We start from the raw sequence: 23,795 nt of genomic DNA on the forward strand, positions 1-23,795 counted from the left end.
GGGGGGAAAAGTGTATCTGGAAGGGGAGGCAATACAAAGAAAAGACTACATGTTGCAGCCAATTAAAAGGCAGCTCTTAGGTCATTAATAAAGTGGGAGTGAGAGCAAAAAAAAAAAAGGGGGAGAGAAGAAAAAAGGGGGAGGATGGGAGTGGTGGGAAAGAAGGGCATCCTGATTTGCACGAAAATGCAACTCTCATTTACAACCCCAAGGAGGCTGTATTGTAGTGCCTTGCTGCTCATGGATCTTTCCTATAGTGCAGAGGGAGGGAGGGTTTGGGGGCGTGTTTGGAAAACAATAGTTGAAAGCTTCCCTGTCCCAGGCAGTTCCAATGCCGTAGACTGGCAATTAGCCTGGGAGGTACAAAGGATGGCCGGGAAGGTGCCTGCCTCTCTCTCCGCCCCGCAGTAAGGGGGGTGGAAGAGCCCCGTAGAGCAATGGGAAGAAAAGAAATCACCTGCAAAACTCTGTCTTTGTGGAGTAGTCAAACTTGGCGAGGGGAAGACAAGATGAGAAGAACCATTGAATAAATGCAGGATTAGCGAAAAAACCTGTCCTGTGCAAACGTGAATAACGATTAGCTTGCCTTTTTTCTCTTTTTCTTTTTTTTCTTTTTTTTTTTCTTTCCTGTTCTGCACGTTGAAACTGGCTGCTTTCAGCCCACAAGACTACATCTGAAGAGAAGGAATTCAGGTTAAAGAATTGTAAATGGTTTCATGCATCAATACAATCTGGGCGGATTTAAAGTTGTGATTTAAGGAAAAAAGGAGGGGGGAGAAGCGTGAGAAAGTTAGTGTGCAGAGTCTGAGCAGGAACAGTCTGAAAACCAGTCACCTTTCTCAACTCCTGTTTTTTAATGGAATTTAAACTCCAGGACCGCAGTTAAACACCTTGGAAATGGTGGTTTTCATCAACACAAAGCTTAAATCTCTCATCAAACTTTTCAAGAGAAAGAGTAAGTAGTTTTGTGCGCTTGCTGTCTTTGGGGGAAGTAATAGAGTCCCGCAGGAAATTGCAATTCAGCCAGGCTTTTACGCTGCTTTATAGAAGCCTCTTTTTTTAGGATTTATGTCACTTTCTTTTTAATTGAATAATTTGTAATGTGGAGAGGCAGCATTGTGAAATGATTTGGGATGTCTGCCTTGGGATAGTGCGTTACTACCATCTTTTTTTGAAGCCCTTTGTCTTTGTGGCGTGGAAGAAGCAAAACTTTTCTGTGTAAAATTAGCAGCTCAGTGATAAGGTCGAGTGCGCTGGGTCGCTTGCTGTTGGGTGCGGGTCTCCCATGCCGTTGTGTGCGGGGCGTCCTCCTGACGTCTTGCGGAGGTGTCTGCTTGCGCAGCTGCGGAGCACATGGGTAGGTGGCCGTATCCATAAGGCTTGTTCGACAATTCTGGGGCTCGTGCACTTTTTTAAAAACGTTTCTCAAAATCACCGTGATTCATCTTTTAATTCTTTAAGGCGGTGATTCTTCATTTAATTCATTAATTGCGCTAGAGGTAGCAGTTTGTAAATAGGTGCAACGCTTCTTTTGACAGATTTTTGTTGACTACTGCTCTGATAAGTGGTAAACTTCTAGGTTTTGGTACGGCAGGATTGAAACTGGACAGTGAGGTAGAGGTTGGTGTTTCCCTGCTCTCCTCCCCCCCCCCCCCAGTCTGCTCATGCTCCCCCAGGGGAACGAACGCAAAGAGTGCTTCTCGGGCAAGTCGTCAAATGTACCTGCCACTTTCTGAACAAGCGGGGATGATTGATGCTGTAACTGGGTTCTTGGTGACTTACTTTGCTATGATTTAGATTTGACCTCTGCTTGAAAAAGGACGGAAAAAGCAGTCTTGTACTGGATGTATATCTGCATTGGTGCAGCCAGCACCAAGGACTGGGTACAAGTGGGGAGGGGATGCAGGACCAAGCTGTTTTAAAGATGAAGAGGCCAACCAAGGCACTTTGAAAACCTTTTCTGAAGTCTGATAGTAACCTTTAAAAAAAAAAAAAAAAAAAAAAAAAAAGCAAGGAACCTCCCCTCCAAAAAAGTTCTTTCAGGACAAAACAAGGTTTGAGCATGTGTTGTAGATAAATTTTGAAGTTAAAGGCTTAGCTTATTTTCTGTAATGAGTACAGATTATTTCCATCTGAAGCAATCCCTGCAGATATGTAGTGTTACGGAAAGAGTCACTTACCGGCTGACAGGAGGCTGCTGTCCCCTTTTTGTTTCTCAGTTTCCACACCTACCTCCTGTGCAGCCACAGAGGCGTCAGGCGGATTTGGGGAGCTCCTGCTACAGCACTGCGGCGGCAGGCAGTGCCCAGGCTGTGCCGGAGGCAGGGCAAGATGCAGAGCCCTTGGCGAGGCCGGGGCGCTGTGGCCGAGCCAGCCTAGCAGGTGCTCGGGAGACAGCACAGCTGCAGTGTTTTTCCTGCTTCGGAGAGCTAAAAGCAAGGATATGCAGTGCGTTGGCTGAAGGCCAAGCGGTGCCTGGGGGATCATAAAATTTGACCCCCAACTGCCCTTTGCCTGTTATTACAGGGCAGAGGGATAAGGCTATTCAACTGTAAAAGTTTTTATTGATGGTGAACTTTAAACAAAATGTAACGGCTATCTCCTGGGAAACGTGAATGATAAACAAATCTTAGAATTATGTGCTTTGGCTGCTTCGTTACTAGACTGTCTGTAGGGAACTTTGAACTTGAGCAGTGTCAGTATTTTATTTTCCTGTGTATTTTGGCCGAGAAAAGCTGGCTGGTGCAATCCGCCTTCAGTGCTCTTGTGCTCTGCCCGGTATTTGCCTAGCGAGTTGCTGTTGCCAGAATCTGCTTTGCACTCATAGTGATGTAAAGTGGCTAATTTGTTGGCTTCGGTGTAATTTTTATCTCTGATTTATGCTAGTCGTGAGGTCAGAAAAGATTATTTTGTGATACAAATGAGTCGGTAGTAATCTTAATGGTGACTGTCATATTCCTGGGATCACCCTTGAGAAGGAGGAGGTCATCCTGAGCACTCAGCACCTGGCGTGATCAAGAGAGTGGAAAACTGGTTTCATCTGAGAAGTCTGGGAGTTAGAGGGTGGAAAACAGAATTGCAAGTTCACTCTAAATACTTCAGCAATGTAAACAAGGGAAGAGGGAAAAGTTTCATACATAACACAGAAGGCTAAATTTAGGCTAGAGATGAGAGGGTTTTTAACTATCACGGAAGTGAGGTTCTAGAGAGCTTTTTGGTAAGAGAATCAAAGCAAACAGCCTTTTTGGTTTTAAGATGATGCTTGACATGTTTATGGGTGGGGTTACATGGCATAGTTATCTACAATAGCATTTAATTTTCTAATTATTGTCTCTCTCTACAGCTGTTTCCAACCTAGATGACGAGAGTAGATGGACAGTCCACTACACTGCTCCATGGCACCAGCAGGAAAATGTGTTCCTGCCTTCCTCAAGACCACCTTGCGTGGAGGACCTGCACCGACAAGCCAAGTTGAACCTCAAGTCAGTACTGAGAGGTGAGATGCTGCTACTGATGCAAGTATCCTAAAGGAACAGTAGTTTTTGCCATGGTCTTTGGCAAACTTATCCAAATTCCTAGGCTTCAGAAGAAACTTCACATTCTTCTGCCTGCAACACATATTAGGAACACTGAATGAGGTTTACCAGTAGAGATGGGGAGGGAAAAAAGTGTGTTTTTTTTTTTTTTTTTAACTATCAAGAGATGAAGAAATCTATTGCCTGATAGAGCACTCTAGAGCAGAAGGATAGAACACATGGTGTCTTTGGGGCATTTGCATTTAGTCTTTGGAGTATTTAAAAAATGGCACCTTCAATTTCAGTAAGTTCTAAATTGTTCCATTTATATTGTGGAGCAAGAACCTAGTCAGAGGTGTTCATTCAGTTGATTTCCTTTGATGCTGTATGCTGTGGCTATGTGTGAGAAAGGCAGGAAGGGTATTGAAAGCAGAGAAGGGAAAATGGGAACAGGGGGCTTGCAAGGACTTTATCAGTAGCATAACTGCTGTTTACAGGACTGCAAAGTGTTTTTTTTAAGGACCAGTTTCTACCCTTAGTACCTGCACATTTCCCAGCCCATGTATTGAGAGCTCTATGTAGATAGCCAAATGCAGGCTGCTTCTAAGGTTATAGGTAAGAATTAAGAAATCTCCTGGAAGTTTGAATGAGTTCTGTGTTAGGATGGCACTGAAAAAGCAAGAATTTTGTTAATATATTTCTTTGAACTACCTATCTAGTGCTGACTCTTAACTTCGTTGGGGGTGTATCCAGGCCGTCTGGTATGGGATGCGTTGTGTTTTATTACTACAGCCATGGGGACATAGGCAGTGGAGAGGACTTCAGAACATCAGTCTGTGGGCCAAAAGTAAAGTTTGAAACTACAGCCTAATTCCTATGTTTTGGCAATTGTTAACATAGTTTTTTCTTTTAACTGATTATTAATAAAGGGGTTTGCCCTGCAAAGAGACAACTTGCTTTAAGCCCTTTTTGTTTTAGTAGGAATTGCAGGTACTTGGTACTTTACAGGGTGAAACCAGTCTAAGAGAACATGGTAGTTTTGTTTGCTTAACACTACATTTCTGCTTTGTAAGCATGCAGGAAACTTTTATGTGTCTGAATGGAGAAGTGTTTGACCACTGTGTTTTTTTTCTCTTGCCATTTCTCCAGTTAATTGATTTTCACCATCTCTTCCTAGGTGCCTTTTGCTGTAATTTAATAGGGCAGTCTTGACAGCCACTGTTATTAGCTCATGCATGGCTCAGCAGATAGCCTGTGTGTCCTCTATACTTACTGGAATAATGCATTTGTGCAGCACTTTAGCCTTAATGCTTACTGTTCCCTCACAGGCACACTTATCAGTTCTTTACAGAAAGAAAGGTATTTGCCTGCTTTAAATTAAAAAGAAAGCTGTTTGTTTGTGAAAAAGCTAACTGTAGTTAGCTTTTTTTTAAATCTTAACTACTTGTTCTTCTATTTTTCTGTTCTCTGTTTGGGACAATTATCAAAGAAAAATACACTAAAATGCTGCTTTGATTTTCTTGTGTTTTATTGGAATTATTGTGTGAAAGTGAGTATCATACGCTGCTTCCCCCAGTGTACACATTCAAAATTATTTATATCTGCTGGGATCTTTCTCTGCAGCTGCTCTTCTTTATAAAACAAAAACTATTCGATACTACTAAAGCTTGGCAATTAGACACTTGTGTAAAACAAACGAACCGGTTTGTGCACATGCTGCAGGACTCCTTGGTRATGAACTGAATATCAGTATCATACTTTCAGGGCCTGGTAGTAGGTGAGAGAGAAAGAGAGAGAGGAAACCATGATGCCTTCATCAAACCCCAACCTGCTGCCATGGTGAACAAAACTCTGCTCCCCCCCCCCCTCAAACTCTTTTCTTGGGCCATGTTTCTTGCCTTAACACAGTTCAGAAACAACTCCTTGCTGTGGCCTTTAGCTGCCCTGAGTAGCTACAGCACGAAGTTAACACCACTTTTGGTAATTTCATTATTGCCTCCAGGGGGGCCCTGAGTAGTAACAGATACACTGACTAAAGTTTTATCAGTTTTATTCTGTGGCTGCTTCAGCAAACACTGTGAGCTTAGGAAGACACCAGCACTTCTGGTCACATTTGGAGGATGAGGTTAAAAATTCTGTATCCAGAGTTGAATTTCATTTAGTATAAAAGTGCTGCAGAAATTATGACTTAATTGTGACTACTACTAACTACTTTTCCATCTGCTGCATTTGAAAAGACAGATTTTTCAAAGCTTCCCAATGAATAGAAAATAAATAGCCTAATACTATGCAATTATAGAATAGAAGACTTAAGGAAGTCATGTAAGCGCAGTTAGGCTAGTATAGGAATTTTAATTCTACATTTCTTGGCCTCGTGATGAAACTTGCATTTTGACATCTTTTTGGTGTTTCAAATGCATTCATTGAAATAAAGCGTGGGGCAGTAGAACAGCTCCATATGATCTGACCTACTGGATAAGTGGTAGGAATGACCAATGTCAAACGACAAAGTGCACGACACTCAGTGTGCCAGAAGCAGCAGAGATGATGCCCATGTTCTCCGTAAGTGTTTGCAGAGCGGAAGGGAGTAAAACAAAACAAAAAAAAGCAAAAAAACCTTTTCTTTTGGAGATGAACTAGTGGACTTGCATTGTAGTGAAGAAATATTTAGGTTTGATAATAGGAGAAGCTTCCTAACAGTAAAGCTATGGAAGCATGGAAATAGATTGTTGGAGCTGTGAAATCATTGGAGGTTTTGAAGAACAGGTTGGAAAAACATCATTCAGAAATCATTTGCATGAATTTGATCCTACCTTTAGAGAAGGGGGTGAAGAAAGAGAGAACCTTGTGAGGTCCCCTTCAGTCAGATGATGTAATTCTGAGAGCTGAACTACTGGTAGCTGTAGTTCAGACAATTAAAATTCATCTGTTTGAAATTTTTCCAGTCCTGTTTTTGTTTGGATTGTGAAATCTGACAATACCATTGCTGATACATAGCAGTGTGATTGCAAATTACTGATTATTTTGTTATTGCATTCATTGCTGCCCCAGGGTATGAGAGAAATAAGACTATAACTTAGTTACAAGTAATAGTTCACATGTAGAGCACAACAACTTTTAAGCTACCTGTTAAGATACTGAATTTATACAATATTTCAAAATAATTAAAGCAAGGTATTTGTAGGTGTCAAGGTGTTCTCTAACACTGACCCATCTAATATTGACCAGATAAAATCCTGACTAGCTTTTAAAATAATGCAAGGTCAAACCTATTTATTCTGGTACAATTTTAACAGCTTGGCAAATTTTTGACACTACGGGTCTAACTACAAAAGCTGGTGAAGTGAATAGGAATCTATCCATTGTCTAGAATAAGCTTTTGTTCTTAAGGGGCAAAAAATTATCACTGCTTATTCTTAGGTTTACTTAAGAAAAAAATTTAGGGGCAAAAGACGTTAGGAAGTATGATATCTAAACTTTGAAGAGTAATCAAGTACTCTGCCTGCTGATACCCTATACTCTACATATCTTTTCAGGAAGCAAAGTGCTGTGTTTGGAGGAGGAAGAGATTTTTCCTTATCTCTTGTTCAGTATATTATTTTACTATGTATATTATGTATTGAAATGTCCTCTGCTCATTGCACTGTGAAACTGCAAGCAACACATGACAGTAGATGTTATATAGGGGATTGTCCTATGAAGTAGACTTTCATCTTCTTGATATCAAGGGAAAATACTGCACTTTACAAAGCTACTTTCATGTACGAATGGTGAGATCTTGCATTCAAATTTGTTCATAACTGAGATAAAGCTATTTATGCTTACTTATGTATGCTTAGATGCCATCTGAAGTGTTGAAAAGCAATGTTTTCCAGTAATCTGAATTAGAAAATGAAGCATGTTGAAGTTGGAAAGTTTGTGATGCACAGTATTTATATCTGTTCTCAGCAACTGAGGTGGCTTTATGTAACTTTATTAAAATCTAAAATTGCTATTGACTAAAATCAGTGTTTGAAAATGTTTAGCCCAGACTGCATTACTTCTTAACTGTATTTTCAAAAGGAAGCTCTCAGTGGTTTCATCTGGTGGCTAGAGTAGGCGAGTGAGTTCAGCTGCACTTCATAATCATGATATCATTGCACTATGTTATAAATGTTTACAAAATGATGCAGTTCTCTACTTGTGCTGGTCGATACCATTATTTTAAATGTTTTGTTTCCAATGCATAAAATAGGCCCTCCCCTTCCTCTCGGGATCAGCAAGGATCTTGGAACGACCAGTGGAGCAGGTGGGGCAACACACTGGATATTAAACATTTGCTGTCCAAGACACCTGTTAGCCTGCCCTCGGGAGCCAAGCTGCTCTCACGGCCCCTTTCCGGAGAGCCCATGTTAAGTGGCATCTTATTCATGTTTCCGTAGTCACCTTATGTTTCTCAGCATTCAAACGTACAGATGGAAAGAAAGCAACATTGAAACTTCCCAAGTCTTGTGTGACTCTGTGCTTCATGTAACTGTTTCCTCCTGGGGAATAGTGGAAATGGGAGGATCAAAAAGGTGGGTGGGAGGAAGAGCAGAGGCTCTGCATGGAGTCGAGATGCCCAAATAAATCCTATCCCGTTGCACTGTGTGCTCTGCTCCAAGGCTCAGTGATTTGCTTGATTTGTTTATTCTCATCTTGCCAATGTCTGCTGAGTGGCTTGACCAGCTCTGAGTCCACTGCAGACAGTACCCGAGCATGGGAGGTTAATGTTGTTCTGAGCAGCATTAATTATTATTATTATTATTTAAGGCAGTTCATTATCTGACGTGGGGAAGTGCCACCTACTGCAGTGGTTCCCAAAGCTTTATAAGGTCTGTGGGACCCAGAGATTGAGCAGGTGTTTCTCCACAAACAAGAGGGTAGCACCGTAAAGTAGCCACCATCCCTGTCACCATGCATGGACACGCTCGGCTGGTTGCTCTGCAGCATGGTAGTGTTTAAAGGCTCATTGTCTGAAAAAGTGTCTAAAGCATGGTAGTCTTCAGCCAGGAGCACAGTACAACAGCAGCAGCAGATAACAGTTATGCAAATATTTAGATTAAAAAAAAGTAAATTGAGAGTAATCCTCATTTTGCTAACTGTAATCTGAAAATGTCAAGCAATAAGGCATTAAGTGAAGGTGTTGAGGAGACACCAGCATTGACATGGTGTTGCTTTGCTTAACTACTTAGTGTGTCTTATGTGCCTGTCTGTCTTCTGGGCAGGTTTGCAGTGTTAGCAGTGAGTTCATAGTTGCTGGTCCAGTGTCCTAAAAGGAAAGCTTAAAGTAACTTGAAATGCAGTGGCCTCTGAGAGTCTTGCAAAACGTGACCAAGTGAGGGAACAAGAAATTTTTTACTAGCCTTCATTTGAACTCTCTTCGCTTCTGTTTTTTTTTTTGTTTGTTTGTTTTGTTTTGTTTTTTTCAAACTATGCTTGATTCTGAGTGTAAGCCAATTTGAGTGATGGGAGGCAGAGAAGGGCATGTATAGTCTGATTTCCAAGGGACAATTCTCTTCCAATTCGAGCAATTAGCAGTGTAACACACTTTTGATTAAACAAAAAACGTGTCGGGGGGGGGGGCAGGACAACCCCCACTGTTGCTTGTTGTCGCTTGCCCATGAGTTAGGAGAAAACAGAAGTAAGGGAGGGGACTACCCCAGTAAAACTGCACCAGATTTTGTGACTAGATTTGTGGCTAATGTAGACAAGACTTCCAAGGACCGAGCAACCATGTTAATGTTCAAGAGCAAGCATAGCCAGAAATTAAATAATCTCAGGCTTTCGGGTGACAGCCAGTACCTGAAGGATCTTGTGGAAGCTCTCTCTGCTCAGTTCAAGTTAAAATCAGTGATGATACTCTGTTGCGCGTAGCTATTTATTACCTAGCCTGGTTGTTGCTTCCAGAGGATTCTAAGGTGCCAGATTTGTAACGAGAACTGCATCCCTGTAAATAGTGTGAACAGTTCAATATGCTAACTTTGGTACTTTTTTTTCCAAACTGTAGCTGCAGAGACTTTCTGCACAATTGACTGTTCTTTGTGCCTTTTTTTTTTTTTCCCCCAGTGCAGTGGTGTTGATTCAAACTCTGTACAAAGTATAGGGCTCATTGTTCCTGTGTCTGTGATGATTCATTTATTGTCTCATCTTCAGAAGAACTGGATTGGGCTGGCTGTAGCTTCTGTTTAGCTTTGTTGGCCAAGTTCAAGGAATGTGTTTAAGCAGCAGTGATTGAGACGCTTGGTTTGTTTTCCAGAAGACATCTGGTTAGCATTGTCAAATAAAAGCAAATTTAAGTAGTTACTCATAAAGCCTCTATTATTACCCTCCAGGCAGGTATGCGTTTACCTGTGTTTTCTCAGTGCCTCTGCCTGATCACTGTTCAGATGAGCAATATTAGGGTCAGCCCTACTAGTTGATAATCCTGCTGAGAAGATTACAAATTTAAAATGATCCTGTCTTTCATTAAAGAGGTGCAAAGTTGGGGGGAACCACTTCCTATTAACAATAGGTCCGGTTCAGGTTCAGAGAGATGTCAAGATGTGAGCTCCCCACCAACTGGAAAATGTAATGAAATAAAAGATCATTAAAGGCTCAGGATAGACCATATGTTCTGGAAAGGCCTTGTAGCTGCAAAATCAGAAAATAGAAGTCAACTTATTTCTCATTGTTTTAGTTTCAATAGTCAATTTAGTGCCAGTGGCTCTACCCATGTAGCCTGTCCTTTTCTTTTTGAATTAATTCATAGTATATCTGTTGATGGTTTTGGCAAAGTTCTGTTTTGCAACTGCCCTTTCTAATAAGGAATTATAAAAAGGGAATATTCAAATGAAACTAAACAGAATTTGTCTGGGAGTCTACACTTCATATGTTTGAATGCTGCTCTCATGCTAGGAAATTGAGCTACTGGGGAGCATTTCAATTCCATATTTTTAGGTTTAGTTACATAATGCAGTGCCGAGCGTGAAAATGTATAGTCTGACTAAGTGTAGACTGATTGCATATTCTTCATTTACACATGATAAAGTGAAAACATTGCCAGTGACAGGGTTAAAAGAAGTTTTTCTTAATGTGCTTAATATGTGTTTTCTTAGTATTTTATGATGTAAGTCAGAACCAGTAGCAAGATTTGGTTGAAAGGTTATTGAACCTCATCCCTTTTCAAATCTATGTCTTTGGAGAAAAGCAATTTGCATTATTATTACGTGTGATATAGTTGTTTCAGTGCTAGGCAAGCAACATCCATCATAAGGGATATCAGACTGTCAGTTGTTTTCCTTTTCTTTTTATCCCCACCTTACACTGTGTTGTTATACATGCTTGTCTGCAGTATTTTATATAATGTTAATGTTAAAACAAAGCTGTGTTCTAGGAGAAAAAACAATAGAAAACCCCTATGTATTTTTATGTCAGCTGCACTGAGTTGTCTAAGAAACAGCAAATATCCATAAAAATGCTAGAGAAAAAGTGGGGATAATTTGTTTTAAATGCCAGCATCAAACATGCTAACGAAAGCGAATAGAAAATAGAAACTGTTAAACTTATGACATCTTGTCACGAGTAAACGTAGTGGTATAACACTTCTGCAGAAATTTAAATTAACTCAGGACAAATGGTGTTAATTATTTTGAGCACTCCCCAGTGACAGCTGGTTAACAAATACAATTTGTAATGGCTGTTTCATTTTGGTGCCATTAGAAAGGTTTTCTGTATGGGTAAATTGTACAGATTACTTGGGGGATGTAGGGATGGAATTAAATTTATCTGTTTGAAAAGCTGCAAGGAAAGAAATAAAGAAATGATCAAAATGTATGCATTGGCTCATTTAACACTGTAAAAGGTATTTTCATGTTGCAGCAGTACTTGTCTGATTTGGCACCCTTGAAAATAAATCTAACTGTATGCTTGCTTTACTTCAACGGTGCAGTTTTATGATCAGTTTAAAGTGGTGTAAATTTGTACTCCTGCTTGTGTAAACCAGCAATGTGGTCCCCTTCACGGCTCCTGGTCCTGCCCCTTCCTAGTGTTAGTACAAGCATTTGTGTGGCCAGCTCTGAAGCACATGGGGGAAGCTGGTCTGGGTCCAATCTGTTTTAACTATTAAGTAAAAGTCATTTAGAAGGGGGGGGGGAAGGCAATTATGTATATTCTTGTTCTGGTCATTCAGCTACAGGCACTCTAACAATAAATTTCATGTTGTTTTTTAAGTCTGGCCATTTTGCTGGCTTTTTCTGGAAGGCTGGTCTTCCTAACCTAACTAGGAGGCCTGTTATCATTTTGGTGGGCCCTTCCCAATGAAAGAGAAAGCGCTTGTGGTTTGGAAAGAGTAGATCTAACATAAATAAATTTGGATACTTTCAATAAGACTTTTTTGAAGTATGAAGACATGCAAGAGTCTTCTCTTTTGTAGAGTCTGATAGCCCTCCGTTAGGGTTACCTTCATCCTGTGAAGCCCAAGGCATCTTTGTTTCTGGGAAACTTAGCACAGTTACCTGTCACTGAAAGCTATCTGTGCAGCTTGGCTTGGTTGCTTATTCCAGGCGGGGAATGCACTTAACAGTTTTTGACAGTCCTGGAGAAATTTGTTAGACCTTTCTTGTGTCAGGAAGTAAGAAGTCCTCACAGTAAAAGATTATGTTCCTGCTGGGGTGGGTGAAAAGCTCGCCACTTCTTATAGCATTTGCTTGTGAAAGCACTGTGTTGGGCACCAGTGTTGACTATCTCCAGGGTTGTCTTATGCCTTTCTATATGTACTGGATGTAAAAATAAAGATCTAGGTATAGCAATATAAAATCACGTTGTGGGAGGAGATAGGGAAATAAGAGGGAAGGCAGATGGATCAGTGAAAGCTGACAAGTATTAGCCAAAACATCTAGATAGAGCTGTTGAGCAAAAGATCTCTCGGCTAGGCCATTACTGTAGTACATCTGTTGAAATTCCTGACCCATAAAAATGGGAGTCTGAACAAAACGGCGCACTGGATGTATCATAGCTGAAGTTCATGAACTTGCTTTGCAGTCAGCATTGGTTACAGTTCAGTTGTTACACAAGTGCGTCATTGTTGTGGCTTTGCAACATATTTTAAGGCTTTGATATAGAAGCCCTCCCTGTGATAGTCAAGTTCTGGAGATGATATGGGGATTTATACATTTAAGGGAAATGGCATTTGATCCAAGCTGAATGAATTCTTGAGAGGAATATAGAGTGGTAGAGACAAGCTGCCTGCCTCGTATTTAGATCCAGGGACAAAAATAGATGCTATACTGGAATTAAATTGAACTCTTTCTTTCTTTCTTTCTTTCTTTCTTTCTTTTTAAGTCATATTTAGCATGAGATATTTGTCAAAAAACAGATTGCATTTGTACAGCCCTGCATTTATTCAGCATGTTCCATCCACAGAAAGACAAGCATGCATTATTATCCTCAGTTTACAAATGAGGGAATCATAAAAGTCCCAGAGCTAGAGCCAATAATGTTAGTTAGTTTTACTAAGCAAAAGAGAACTTTGAACTAAGGCGTCAGTTTTAAATTACGATCCCAGTCCTGACCTCAGCAAGCTCTTTGTCTTAAGGTTACTCCCTGAAAGTTCCCCATTTAACTGCACTTCTGCATCACATCCGGTCTGGAATTGCCCTCTTGTTGCCCATTTCTCACTAGAGGTGAGAAACAGGCCAAGGGGCAGCCACGTCCCTCCATGGGGCATGGTTTGGTACCTGTGCTCAGAGCATGCCTGCATGCACAACTGTGTGATCAGGCCAACGCAAAATGCAATTGTGGCTCTTTTATTTTAAGGTGGCAACCTTTTTGCCTAATATTTAGAGCACAGTAGTAGAAAGTTGGAGATCTGGCTGGTGTTCTCATCCTCAAACAATTAAAATTCATGCCAACTTGAAAAATACTTTCTTAGCTTTTAGGCATTTTACTTTAAGCAACTACTAGATAAAAAGTACACAACCATCAGAAGAGGAGATGTTATAATCCCTGTTAGGTCCTTGTGCTCCTCCTGAGAGGAATGCTCTGGTGTGCTGGACCTGGCGCGCTGGTTGTTACTCATCTGAAGACGACAAGAGTTAAACCACCTCTGTTTTTCAGCTGGCTTTCTTCTAAAGTGCCTAGCTACACCCACGTGTTGCAGACAGAGTGTAGGTACCCACTTGGATTCTGAATTTAGCAGCCGTGTACATGAAATTTAGATAGTATAGTGTCTGCAGATGTACAGTCCTTGCCTGACACTAACCCTAAGTGTTTTGCTTGGAATTAGTGAGACCACAGCAATTCTGAACCTGGAGTCCAGGTCTTTTGACAAACCCACAAGATCTTAGTTGTCTCAGCTCAACAGGAAAAATAAATTCAAAATATGCATGAAGTAAATGAAAATTGGATGAGCTTATTCATCAGCTTTGAGATAAAAGTTTCTTCAAAAACAAATAAGCAGTGATAATATTATTGTGATTATTAAAATACATTGTGACCTGTAAAGTCACAAAAGTATCATTTAATCAGTTCACTTTTATGAGAAAAACATGTATGTTGTACTACAGTCTGATGTTTTTAGGTATAATTAGCACATTTTGAAAAGTTACTATACAATAGAGTATTTGTAGTTATGACTTAAAGAAGGATTTTCCTGAGTATTTAYAGAAAAAGGGTTGACTACAATATTTAAAGTTAAAAAGAAAAACAAAAAAAGATTTCTGACCTCAGGCAGTAGAGCAGTTTTCCAGTGATATGTGTAGCGAGCGGATAAATGTGTTTTAATATACTAGTCAGCAGATTTATTTCTGTGGCTGACAGTTTAGCTGACTCGAGCAATTAATAGCCCTTCTCTAGTTAAAAAAAAAAAAAAACCCAAAAACCCACTCTACAAAATACAAGTTACAACATGAAAGGCTCTGCCAAGAAGTCACCCTGAATTTAGCTGAGATAATTTTTCAGGCATGTGGATCCAGCTGTCAGCTTGTCACTTGTCCATTTTTGCTTACAGTGAGACACCAGGGAGCTATACGAAGGCCAACAAAGCATGTTCTGGTCTTTCCCTTTCTCTCTTTGCACCGTGGAGTTTCTGTTTCTGCAACTTTGGGCATGCATCTGCTCCACCCTGAATACAGGCCTCATAGAAACTGCCCGTGATGGGGCTGGCATTTTGATTTTGGACCTTAACAGTTGGCTCGAGGTTCGAGGTTCTGTTTGCGGGATCCAAGGCAAACTCAGATGTTTCTGAGCCGTTGTATCTCTGCTTTCTGTCTTTCATTGCTTCACCCACCCAGTATTTAGTTAGGTGGCTACTTAGTTGAAACAAATCAGAACTTTTGGGGTGTCTAAATAACCTTGATGTCAAGTTTGTAGGTTTGTCCCTGTAGGTATCTTCTTGTTTTATTCTCAAGACAACAGTATTTTTACTGGTTGCTAATAACTACTTAGAAACACAGAGAAGCAGATTGCTTGTATTAAACTCTTTTGTCTCATAAATGCTTGTGGATGTCTCTTGAGTGTGTATGTATGGATGTAGAYAGGTACTGAGCTTAAGGTCCAGCCTCCCTGCCATGGCACCACCCCGTGGCAATTTCTGAGCAGTGCCTCTCTCCCATATCTTCTGGGCAAATGGCCACTGGTTGTGTGAACAAAATGGGTTCATCTGGGGCACAGAAATATTACTGATCAGATCAGATACACTCAAGATCATGCAATACTCGGGGCATACTTTGAGCTTACTGTGCATGTGCTGCAGAGTTGATCTGTTTGATGTTTGCTTGGGAATGAGTGGTTGTGTCGTCTTGGTGCAGTCTCCTGTGTTTTGCCCTGGCAATTCTTGGGCAGAAATATGGAAATTCTTTGTATGTTTTTGTGAATTGACTAATGTGAGTAATGGCAGCTCTGCCATTGGGACCAGGACGGTTTATGTCCATGGCTCTGCTAGCATTAGTGTATTGTCACATTCTTAAAAAAGAAGATAGTAAATAACTGGAACTGGCTGTGTCCTTATGTTCCTCTTCAGCTTCAATACAGTCATCTCTGAAATAACATACTTAACTATAAGAACTTTTTCACTAACTCAGTGTATAGTGCTACTCTTTGGATAATGGGGTCATGGAAACAGGAAAAGGTACTGCTCTTCTGGGAAAAAGGATCCATGCCTAGAGTTTTTCCTTGAGTAAGTAGTTCTATCTCCTTGCTGGGTATTTTCCACATAAACAAATAAAAATATATCTGAAAAATACAAACCTGATTGCTTCCAGAAGACCATGTGCACCTTATAATAGTGATCAGATAGGTGTGTGTACTTTTGCTAGAACAGTCTTTAAACAGAAAAGTTTACCACCCTCAGTCTGGCAGCTATAGTAGCTTCAGCTGTATGCAATAGTTGACCTTGGTTATGCTTCTGGTCCATTGTAATGTGAAGGAAGTCTGCCTCAACCCTCTGCTGATGTTTGGCCTCTGGTGCTATCTAGAGTATTTGTTTTCTGCTGTGCTGTGAAATGTGCTGTGACATTAAAAAAAAAAAAAAAAAAAAGGGGCTGCTCTTCAGGACAAATAACCTTTTTGTTGGTGTGTTTCACGTGCTGATTTGTAGCGATTCTATTGGCTTCTCTGACAATGTCACTTCAAGAGCTTCTAATGTTACTTGGATCTTGAACATCTGTTTTGGGGACAAGTGAAGGTCATGAACTTGATAGACTGTCAGTTTTTTATTGTCAGTCTGCTTGTTGAACTTACTCTGGAATTGAGACCTTCAGTATTGTGCTTCTCTAGTTTTTGGAACTCCTTTGGGCCTCATGAAGAGCATTCATCATCATCATCATCATCTCCTTGGTTAGGAGAATAAATAAGGTGAAGCTGTTCATCTTAGAACATACATATATCTAGTTCCATAAAATCACATTGCTTTGGGGACATTCTGTGATATCTGTGCATCACAAAAGTAGTCAGTAGGCTTTAGCCCCAGAATGAGAGGAAAAACAGTGCATTCTTACATACACCTTAAGCTGTCTTGTCTGTGGTGATTAGTGACTGGTCTGAAACTAAAACTTGTAGTGACTAAGTTGACAAGTTAGTTCATTAACCTGTGCTGCAAGCTGACACAAGTCCCAGTCTTTTTACTATCCCCTGAATCTTGTTCTGCTGCAGTCTGCTTACCACTTTTGCTTTGCATCTCAGACTGGCAAACCAGCAGATCAGTGTGTTTGCATTTGTGAGCTTTATGCACTGGAGTTGGCAGGATACAATGCCAGATTTTGAAGAGCGGTGCAGGAGTTTCTGTTTGACTGAGGTCGCTGGCAGTCTTTTTCTACCCCTGTTCTGAAGTGCAGCAGCTGCATGCCAGATGCCAGCAGTGAAATGCATGTTAACGCATGACAAACAGGTAAATGTGGTTATGAACCCGGTGGTTTTGGGATGTGGTAATTGATATGGATCTCAAAACCCACCACCGCTGTTGGTCTTTGAATTGAGAGAGAATTGAAAGGTTCATGCCATAGTGCCCTTTTTGACCTCATATGGAAGTGTGAGATAGGCCAGGACATGTGTCTGGCTCTGATAGGGGAGGCTAACTACCAAATCCTAAGCTTGCCTGCTTGATGTGGGTGCACACATACAGGGGAGTCCATATTGATGAAATCATCATGCAGAGCTGTGGTTGCTGTAGGTAAGTTAACCTGTCTGCATAGAGTCCTCAGATCTCAGTCTTGGAGGCATCTAAAATAACAGAGGAAGTGTGCTGTAGTTGCAAGTTATAACTCTGTTTACTCATCTGACAAGTAAAAGCCTCTCTAAAATCTTTCCCTCAATATAAACATTGCATATTTTCTATTTTCAGGGGTGTTAAAGAGATCAAAATAAGGAGACTGACATGTTACAATTGCAGAAAATCTTTCTGCAGCAAGCGATGACAAAAGCACTTTGTGTCATGATAATGCACATATACTGTGCAGAAACTTCAGTTTTTAGATAAAAATATATTAAATACTTAATTTTCCTTTTGGCTTTCCTTGTCTTTCAACAGATTCAGACTTCTGTCTCTGGAAATGTAAAGCTAACAGTTTGACTGGGCAAATCAGTTTGGTTGCCACATCTTGAACATTAATTTTTCCTTATGCTCCAGCGTCTGTTGTTCTTTAGCACAATCTCACTGAATATCAATTAGGAGACAGGAAGACACTTATGGCAAATTTGGATGGGGGGAAAGGGGTGCTGACTGGAATTGTGGCCGTTTTGACTGGGGATGCAGGTTTGCTCTGAATTTTTCTGAGCTCTGAAAACTCTTCAGTTATATGCTGCACGCACTTGAAGGATGACATGAGATTTTGAACTCCCTATAATTTGCTTTCCTCTCTCCAAGATAACAATACATGGTCTCTTCCTCAGGCTGGAAAGCAAGACAAGTGGTCAGTGCCAAAGTTACTTAGCAGATGGTGCTTGAGTAGTGAGCAACATCATCATTTCAAGTGTAAGGCACATAATGGATGTCTACTGGCCTGGCAAACAAGACCCCATGCTTCTCTCTCCCATCCTGCAAGATTCTGCCATCTGTCCAGACACTGAGCCAGACCTCACTTAAAAAATAAATAAATCATTTTCCCCCCTCTGCATAGTCTTTCTGAAGCTCTTGTCATCTCCTGAGTTAAATAAGTGATATGTATATACACAGTGTGTGAGCATATGTAGATTTTCCTCTCTCTTATATATTGTATAGAGACAAATATGAGAAATGCACCTTTGTGTTCTGTTGCTTGGGACAGACAATGCTAATGAATGGTAAATATATTCAATAAAACATAATGTACTTTTGTAGGTGTATTGTACACCAATTATAAACAGCTTTGGCTCTTGTAATAAATTAATCTCCTCTTCCCCTATCTCTTTCTGCAGAGTGTGACAAACTGCGGAGGGATGGCTATCGGAGCTCTCAGTATTACTCTCAGGGCCCAACCTTCTCCTCTTCCTCCAGTGCAATCTGTGGAAGTTACCAGGATGATTATGAAGAAATTGAACAAAAGGTAATGGTGGGGGGCAAAGTGCTGGAAGGAATATATGCATCGTACAGTTTAATTGGCTGCAGTATTCTTATTATTCAAATGGGGTATGATTTTTAAAAGATCATTTTAAGGATCATAAGATTGTTTTAAAGGATCATAAGGTGATAGGTAAGTGTTTATCCTTTGAATTTCAATGCTTTTAGATCATGTGACTTCTATAGACTCTTAAAAATCCCAGTCTTACCTGTGTATTTAACACTCCCATTGGCATGATAAAGATGTAAAAGTGAGGATGAGTGTGGTAACGTTGCAGAGAGAAGACACCAATGCAGGTAGCTGTTTTGAAACTTGTATGTATATATAATAAAGTACTGGGAAGAGCTGTTTAACCAGTCACCAGTGTACTCAAACAGCAACGTGTACGCACTTTGAACTGCTCTCTGATATGGTTATGCAGTTTCAGTAGTAGAGGTTTTGTCTTAATGCATCACAACCACTTGCGTAAGGGATTGCAGAAGAATGAAAGATTGCCTGTCGATGCTGTGTCTACTTGCTGTGTTTCAGTTTGCTTCATGTTTATATGCCTGCAGCTCAACTCGATTTGTGGTTAGCTTAGAATCTAAAAACTAATGAAACAAATGAAGAGAGAGAGAGAAGAAACAGATGAATAAAAATCCTAAGAAGGTTCTGAAGACATCTTGTGGATTTTTATCGAGGTTATATACGTTTCAACAAAAAAGCTGTTAATTGGTGTTAACATTCTGAAAAGCAGAAAAAGCAAGGGAGTTTCTCTCCTCTGTCCTTACCTTTTCCTGCTGTGCCTGTGGGCTCTGAGAGGCAAGCTGTGTCTAGTCTTGGTGCTATGAGTTAAGATACTAGTGCTAGGGTGGACAGCAAGTTGCACTAGAGCCTGCCTGTCCAAACCTGAAACGCTGGAGCTCCTGGGATTTTCAGGATAGATATTCTAGAATGCTTTGCCACAGAACGTTGCTTAGAGAGAGGTAGGGTATCCTTGATTGTAACACCATTTAATTTTTTTGAATAATTACTCAACTATACGTGTCTTTGTAGCATAGACCAAATAATTCTATTGCTGTACAGTGTGTGCAAATCCTGTGAACTCAGCTTAAAGGATACCATCATACAGTGTTTTCGATTCTATCCTCAATGTCTTTTAATCTTGTAATAAAAATTGTTGTGATATGTGTGCAGACTCTCATCCAGGTTTTGATTGCATTATATCTGTGTTTTGGCAGGGAATGTTGCAGCATCCTAGCTAGCTGCATGCAGTATACATTGTCAGTGAAGAGAGAATGTAAGGCACATTAATACCTTGGAATACATTATAATGATAATTTGCAAAGCCTTACTGAAATCAATGGAGTCATAATTTGCACTGGGGAAAATATCAACTGATTGCTTGTTGCTATTAATATAATATATACCTTCCACACATACTTACTTATTATCAACTTGTCCTAGCTAGTGCTATGCAGCTTGTGACCCAACTGCATATGTAAAACTAATGTGACATTTGAAAAATACAAATACACTTTTTTTAAATCTATTTGAATGAGAGCATATTAGCATGGGTAAAGCCTCTTACAGACTCAGACCTGTCATTCTTATCTTGGTTAAGGTTTTCATGGAGTATAATCTTAACATAAGGTGTTACAAATGATTTCTGTGTATTCTGAAAAATTTAAATGCAACTAATTATGCCTCCTGGAAAGGATAGCCATTTCAAATTGGAATAGTTTCCTATAAATATTTTTTGCTGCAAGCATGGTTCAAAGCTGTGGAGAAAGATAATTGACATATTGAGTCTTCGATGTTACTGATTATCTTGGAACCTTAACCTTAACTCTTATTTAGAGCTCAGAAAGATGTTAATCCATTACAAAACTGCACTGTGATTCTCCCTTCATATTGTCAAATTCAGTGTTTTGTGGTGTCCTTTGACCGGTATCTTTTTTTTTAATTGGCTTTGCTTTATGTAATGGCTTACAATTTTATTCTGTTTTAAACAAACATGTACCATAAGCAGCTCTCTAAACTTGAATTATAATCCCACTGGTAAAACATCAAGTACTTCTAATAAGTCTTGTGCCTTGAGACAATCATTTTTCAGATGTCAGAAGAAGAGTTCTTGAGTAACAATGTGGAACTCAGGTCACCAAGAACCTCTGATTCAAAATGTGACCTCCTTACCACTGGATGAAAGCTTTGTAGTTATCTTTGTCTATTCAAGGCAAAAAAGCAAACATTTAAATTCTGAGCATGTACTACTTAATTGATGAAATTCGAGGATAGCAGAATAATAACAGATGAATGAATAGCTATTTACTGTTTGCAGACTTACTTCTAAGTTGACATAATTGCCAACTTGCAGAAAAACTGTATTTTAATACATGGTGATTTTGCAAAGGAAACCATCTTTCCCTACTTTTTTATTATCTACTTAAAAATATATATATTGTAGCCAGATACTCCACTTGTCTGTTTTCTCTGAAGATATAATATGAAACCATGGCTTAGGTCACACAAATAAAAGACCTAGATCCACAAACGTTCTCTTATTTTGTGGAGGTAAGTGTCTGCCACCAGAGGATAATATTCATGCTACAAACACATGGTTCAGCAAGATTCTTGGGGAAAGGTCTAAGAGAAGCTGAACATTTGCTGTTTGAAAGGAAAACTGCTGGGGGTAAATGGGCAAGTTAGCCCAACTTAAAAACAAGCAAACAAACAAAAGTAGAAGACAGAAACTTGAAGTCTCTGAATGATAGTTTATACAAAATGAAATATATGGAACTACCTTTTTACTCTTATGTTGATTCTTACAAGTTACATTAATGGAGCACAGACCAAATTACACTTCAGTGTATTTCTGCTGATGCTAATTGAGTTTGTTGGAGATTAAATTGGTTTATCTGGCTTTTACATCACAGTACTGTAACCAGTGTTCCTTTTCTCATCTCTTACATACCACTATTGGTGACAGTACTTGGAAAGTTTTCCTGTTCTTCGCTATGGATGTGTTTTCCTAGTGTTAAGATCATCTTTGAAACTCTGGTTCCCCTTGTGTTCTGAAATGTATACATTATGTATTTTAAATGTATTTTGCCTTTTGTGTGTTTTTTTTCTCATTCTGTTTTCTTTCCCTTTTTGTCACTCACTCTCTTTGTTTCTTTTTCTCTCACTCAACAGTCTAGTCTGTTAGGTTGCATCTCTCAGTCTTGCATTAGTGCCTGTTGTAACTTGGTTCCCTGGAGCATCAAGGTACCTTGCCCACAAATGGGATCATCCAGCTGTCATACCTGCTTGTAGCATTAGCACATCTGCAATCTTATTATGCTCTTAGTCTTCAGTCATTACCTGCTTCTGTTTTCTGTCAAAAAGAAAAAAATCAACCACTCAACAAAAGAATGTCATGTGTTTCATGTCCTTTATTTTTTCTCATTACTGCTTTATATCTGCAATCTGGCATCCTTTATATACTTGGTAAACTGTATTTTTTTTAATTAATTTTGTTCTATTAACATTTTCCTCTTTTGAACACCCTCACCAGTGGAAGATTGTGTTTTATTATTTGGCTGCTTGATTTTTTTTTTTTTTTAACTAGCCAAGAAAAACTTTCCTAATTTGGATCAATACATCATTTTTAAAATGATGGATGCCAGCTATACAAAGTACTTGGTCCCAGGCATGCGCTATATTACGTCTTTATTCCACCTGTGCAAACGTTTGTATGCCAAAAACTCATGGCATTTATCCCCTGGTCCTATCACTTGGCGTATGAACTTTACCTTGTTACAGTCTGTCAAACTTTGGATGACAAAATGTTTACTGTGCTTTTTTATGGGGAAAAAAAGTATGCTTTTGCCACTGTACTCAGCAAAACTCTTAGTTGTCTGTTCAGTATCTGCAAGAGACTGCTTAGTATCTTAAGTGGAAACAAATGTGTTAACCTGTCTTGGTTTACAGGGACTTGAGAAGGTCTGGTTGAAAATTTTGCTTGATGTGTTAAGAGGGGCTAAAGGAGTTTGTTACTCAAGTTTGGAGGTGCGACTGTCCTAGAGCTGTGCCGCAAGGGCTCTGGCAGAGCTGGAGGTACTTGAAGGTGGTGGTGCCCTCAGCTGGTCTCCCTATCCACCCACTGCAAATGAGTGTGCGTGCTTTTGTAATCACCAGGTGTATTTTATAATGCTTCACACTTTTTGAAAATTTACTGACTTGAAATGGCAATTTGAATGATAAAATGCCAAAGCATAAGGAAATGAATACGGAAACTCTTTGAACAAACAAAAGAGGATAATTCTTTGCTCAACACATGCTTAAACCATGCAATTACTGCAAGAATTGTGGATGGTAGAAGTCTGTGTGGGTTCAGAAAGCAACCTGATAAATTCTTGGGGGAAAATTCCATCCAATGCTGGGAGAATATGCAGGGGAAGGTGTCCACTGCATGCTTGCACTGATTTAGTTTCATCGGTATAGTTTCTGTTGGCCATTATCAAAAAGCAGATACTCCTACTAGATAGACTTGATCTGACACAAGATGGCTTTTCTTGTTTTCAATCCCATTGCAACAGAGTAAAAGAAGAAGAAAGGAGTAGTTCAGCAGTGCTGGTTAAGTGCTTGCTTGGTGGTCAGTAGTTTCTGCTGACAAATAAATCACTTCTGTAATGAGACAGTGAAGGCTACGAAGTGAATGATTTACTAGTACTAGCGAAGTTGCCTAGTGCAACTAGGGGTCTGTGCACAGAATTAATAAGAATATTCTACCAAAATCAGGGAGACTAGATTAGGGATCTTGGTCTAGAGGACACTAAGTAGTGCAGGATATGACTGATTCAAGTTAAATGTAATTTAACATGAATTTATAATGTGGCAGTGTTCTAGAACACTGTTTAACCAAGAAAGAGGGATGCAGCAGGGTTTGGACTTTTGGGACTTTTTTTTTTTCTTTTTCCCTGTTACTGTTTGACTTGGTTCCTTTGCATTTGGAAAAAGGGCGCTTGATGCCATCAAACCTAATAAAAGGCTGGAGAAGAAATAGGAAGTTGGGATACATGAATAGCTGAATATACATGAATTCCACAGACAATTGCATTGCTGTGGCTCCTTTTCACAACAATGCATGGATTTTATTTTTTTTTGCTGAGAAGTTTTAATTTTAGAAATGATTTTGGTATACAGTGAGGTGAAAGACATGATTAGAAGTTTCAAGTTCCTTTGTTGAAAGGTAAAATTGTATCAATTGAATTTGCCTCCTGGAGGTCCC

At 39.7% G+C, this 23,795-nt stretch overlaps 1 protein-coding gene across 1 annotated transcript in view; it reads left to right on the forward strand.

The window, feature by feature from the left end:
* Nucleotides 1-23,795, forward strand: part of NHSL1 (NHS like 1) — a 113,094-nt gene that overhangs the window by 62,206 nt on the left and 27,093 nt on the right. Inside the window, exons 2-3 of the mRNA XM_026076227.1 lie at nucleotides 3,344-3,496; nucleotides 18,402-18,529. Of these exons, the coding sequence (XP_025932012.1) occupies nucleotides 3,344-3,496; nucleotides 18,402-18,529 (281 nt within the window). The remainder of the gene's footprint in view (nucleotides 1-3,343; nucleotides 3,497-18,401; nucleotides 18,530-23,795) is intronic.

Source organism: Apteryx rowi, unplaced genomic scaffold, assembly GCF_003343035.1.
Source record: "Apteryx rowi isolate R43461 unplaced genomic scaffold, aptRow1 scaffold_429, whole genome shotgun sequence".
Lineage (NCBI taxonomy): Eukaryota > Metazoa > Chordata > Aves > Apterygiformes > Apterygidae > Apteryx > Apteryx rowi.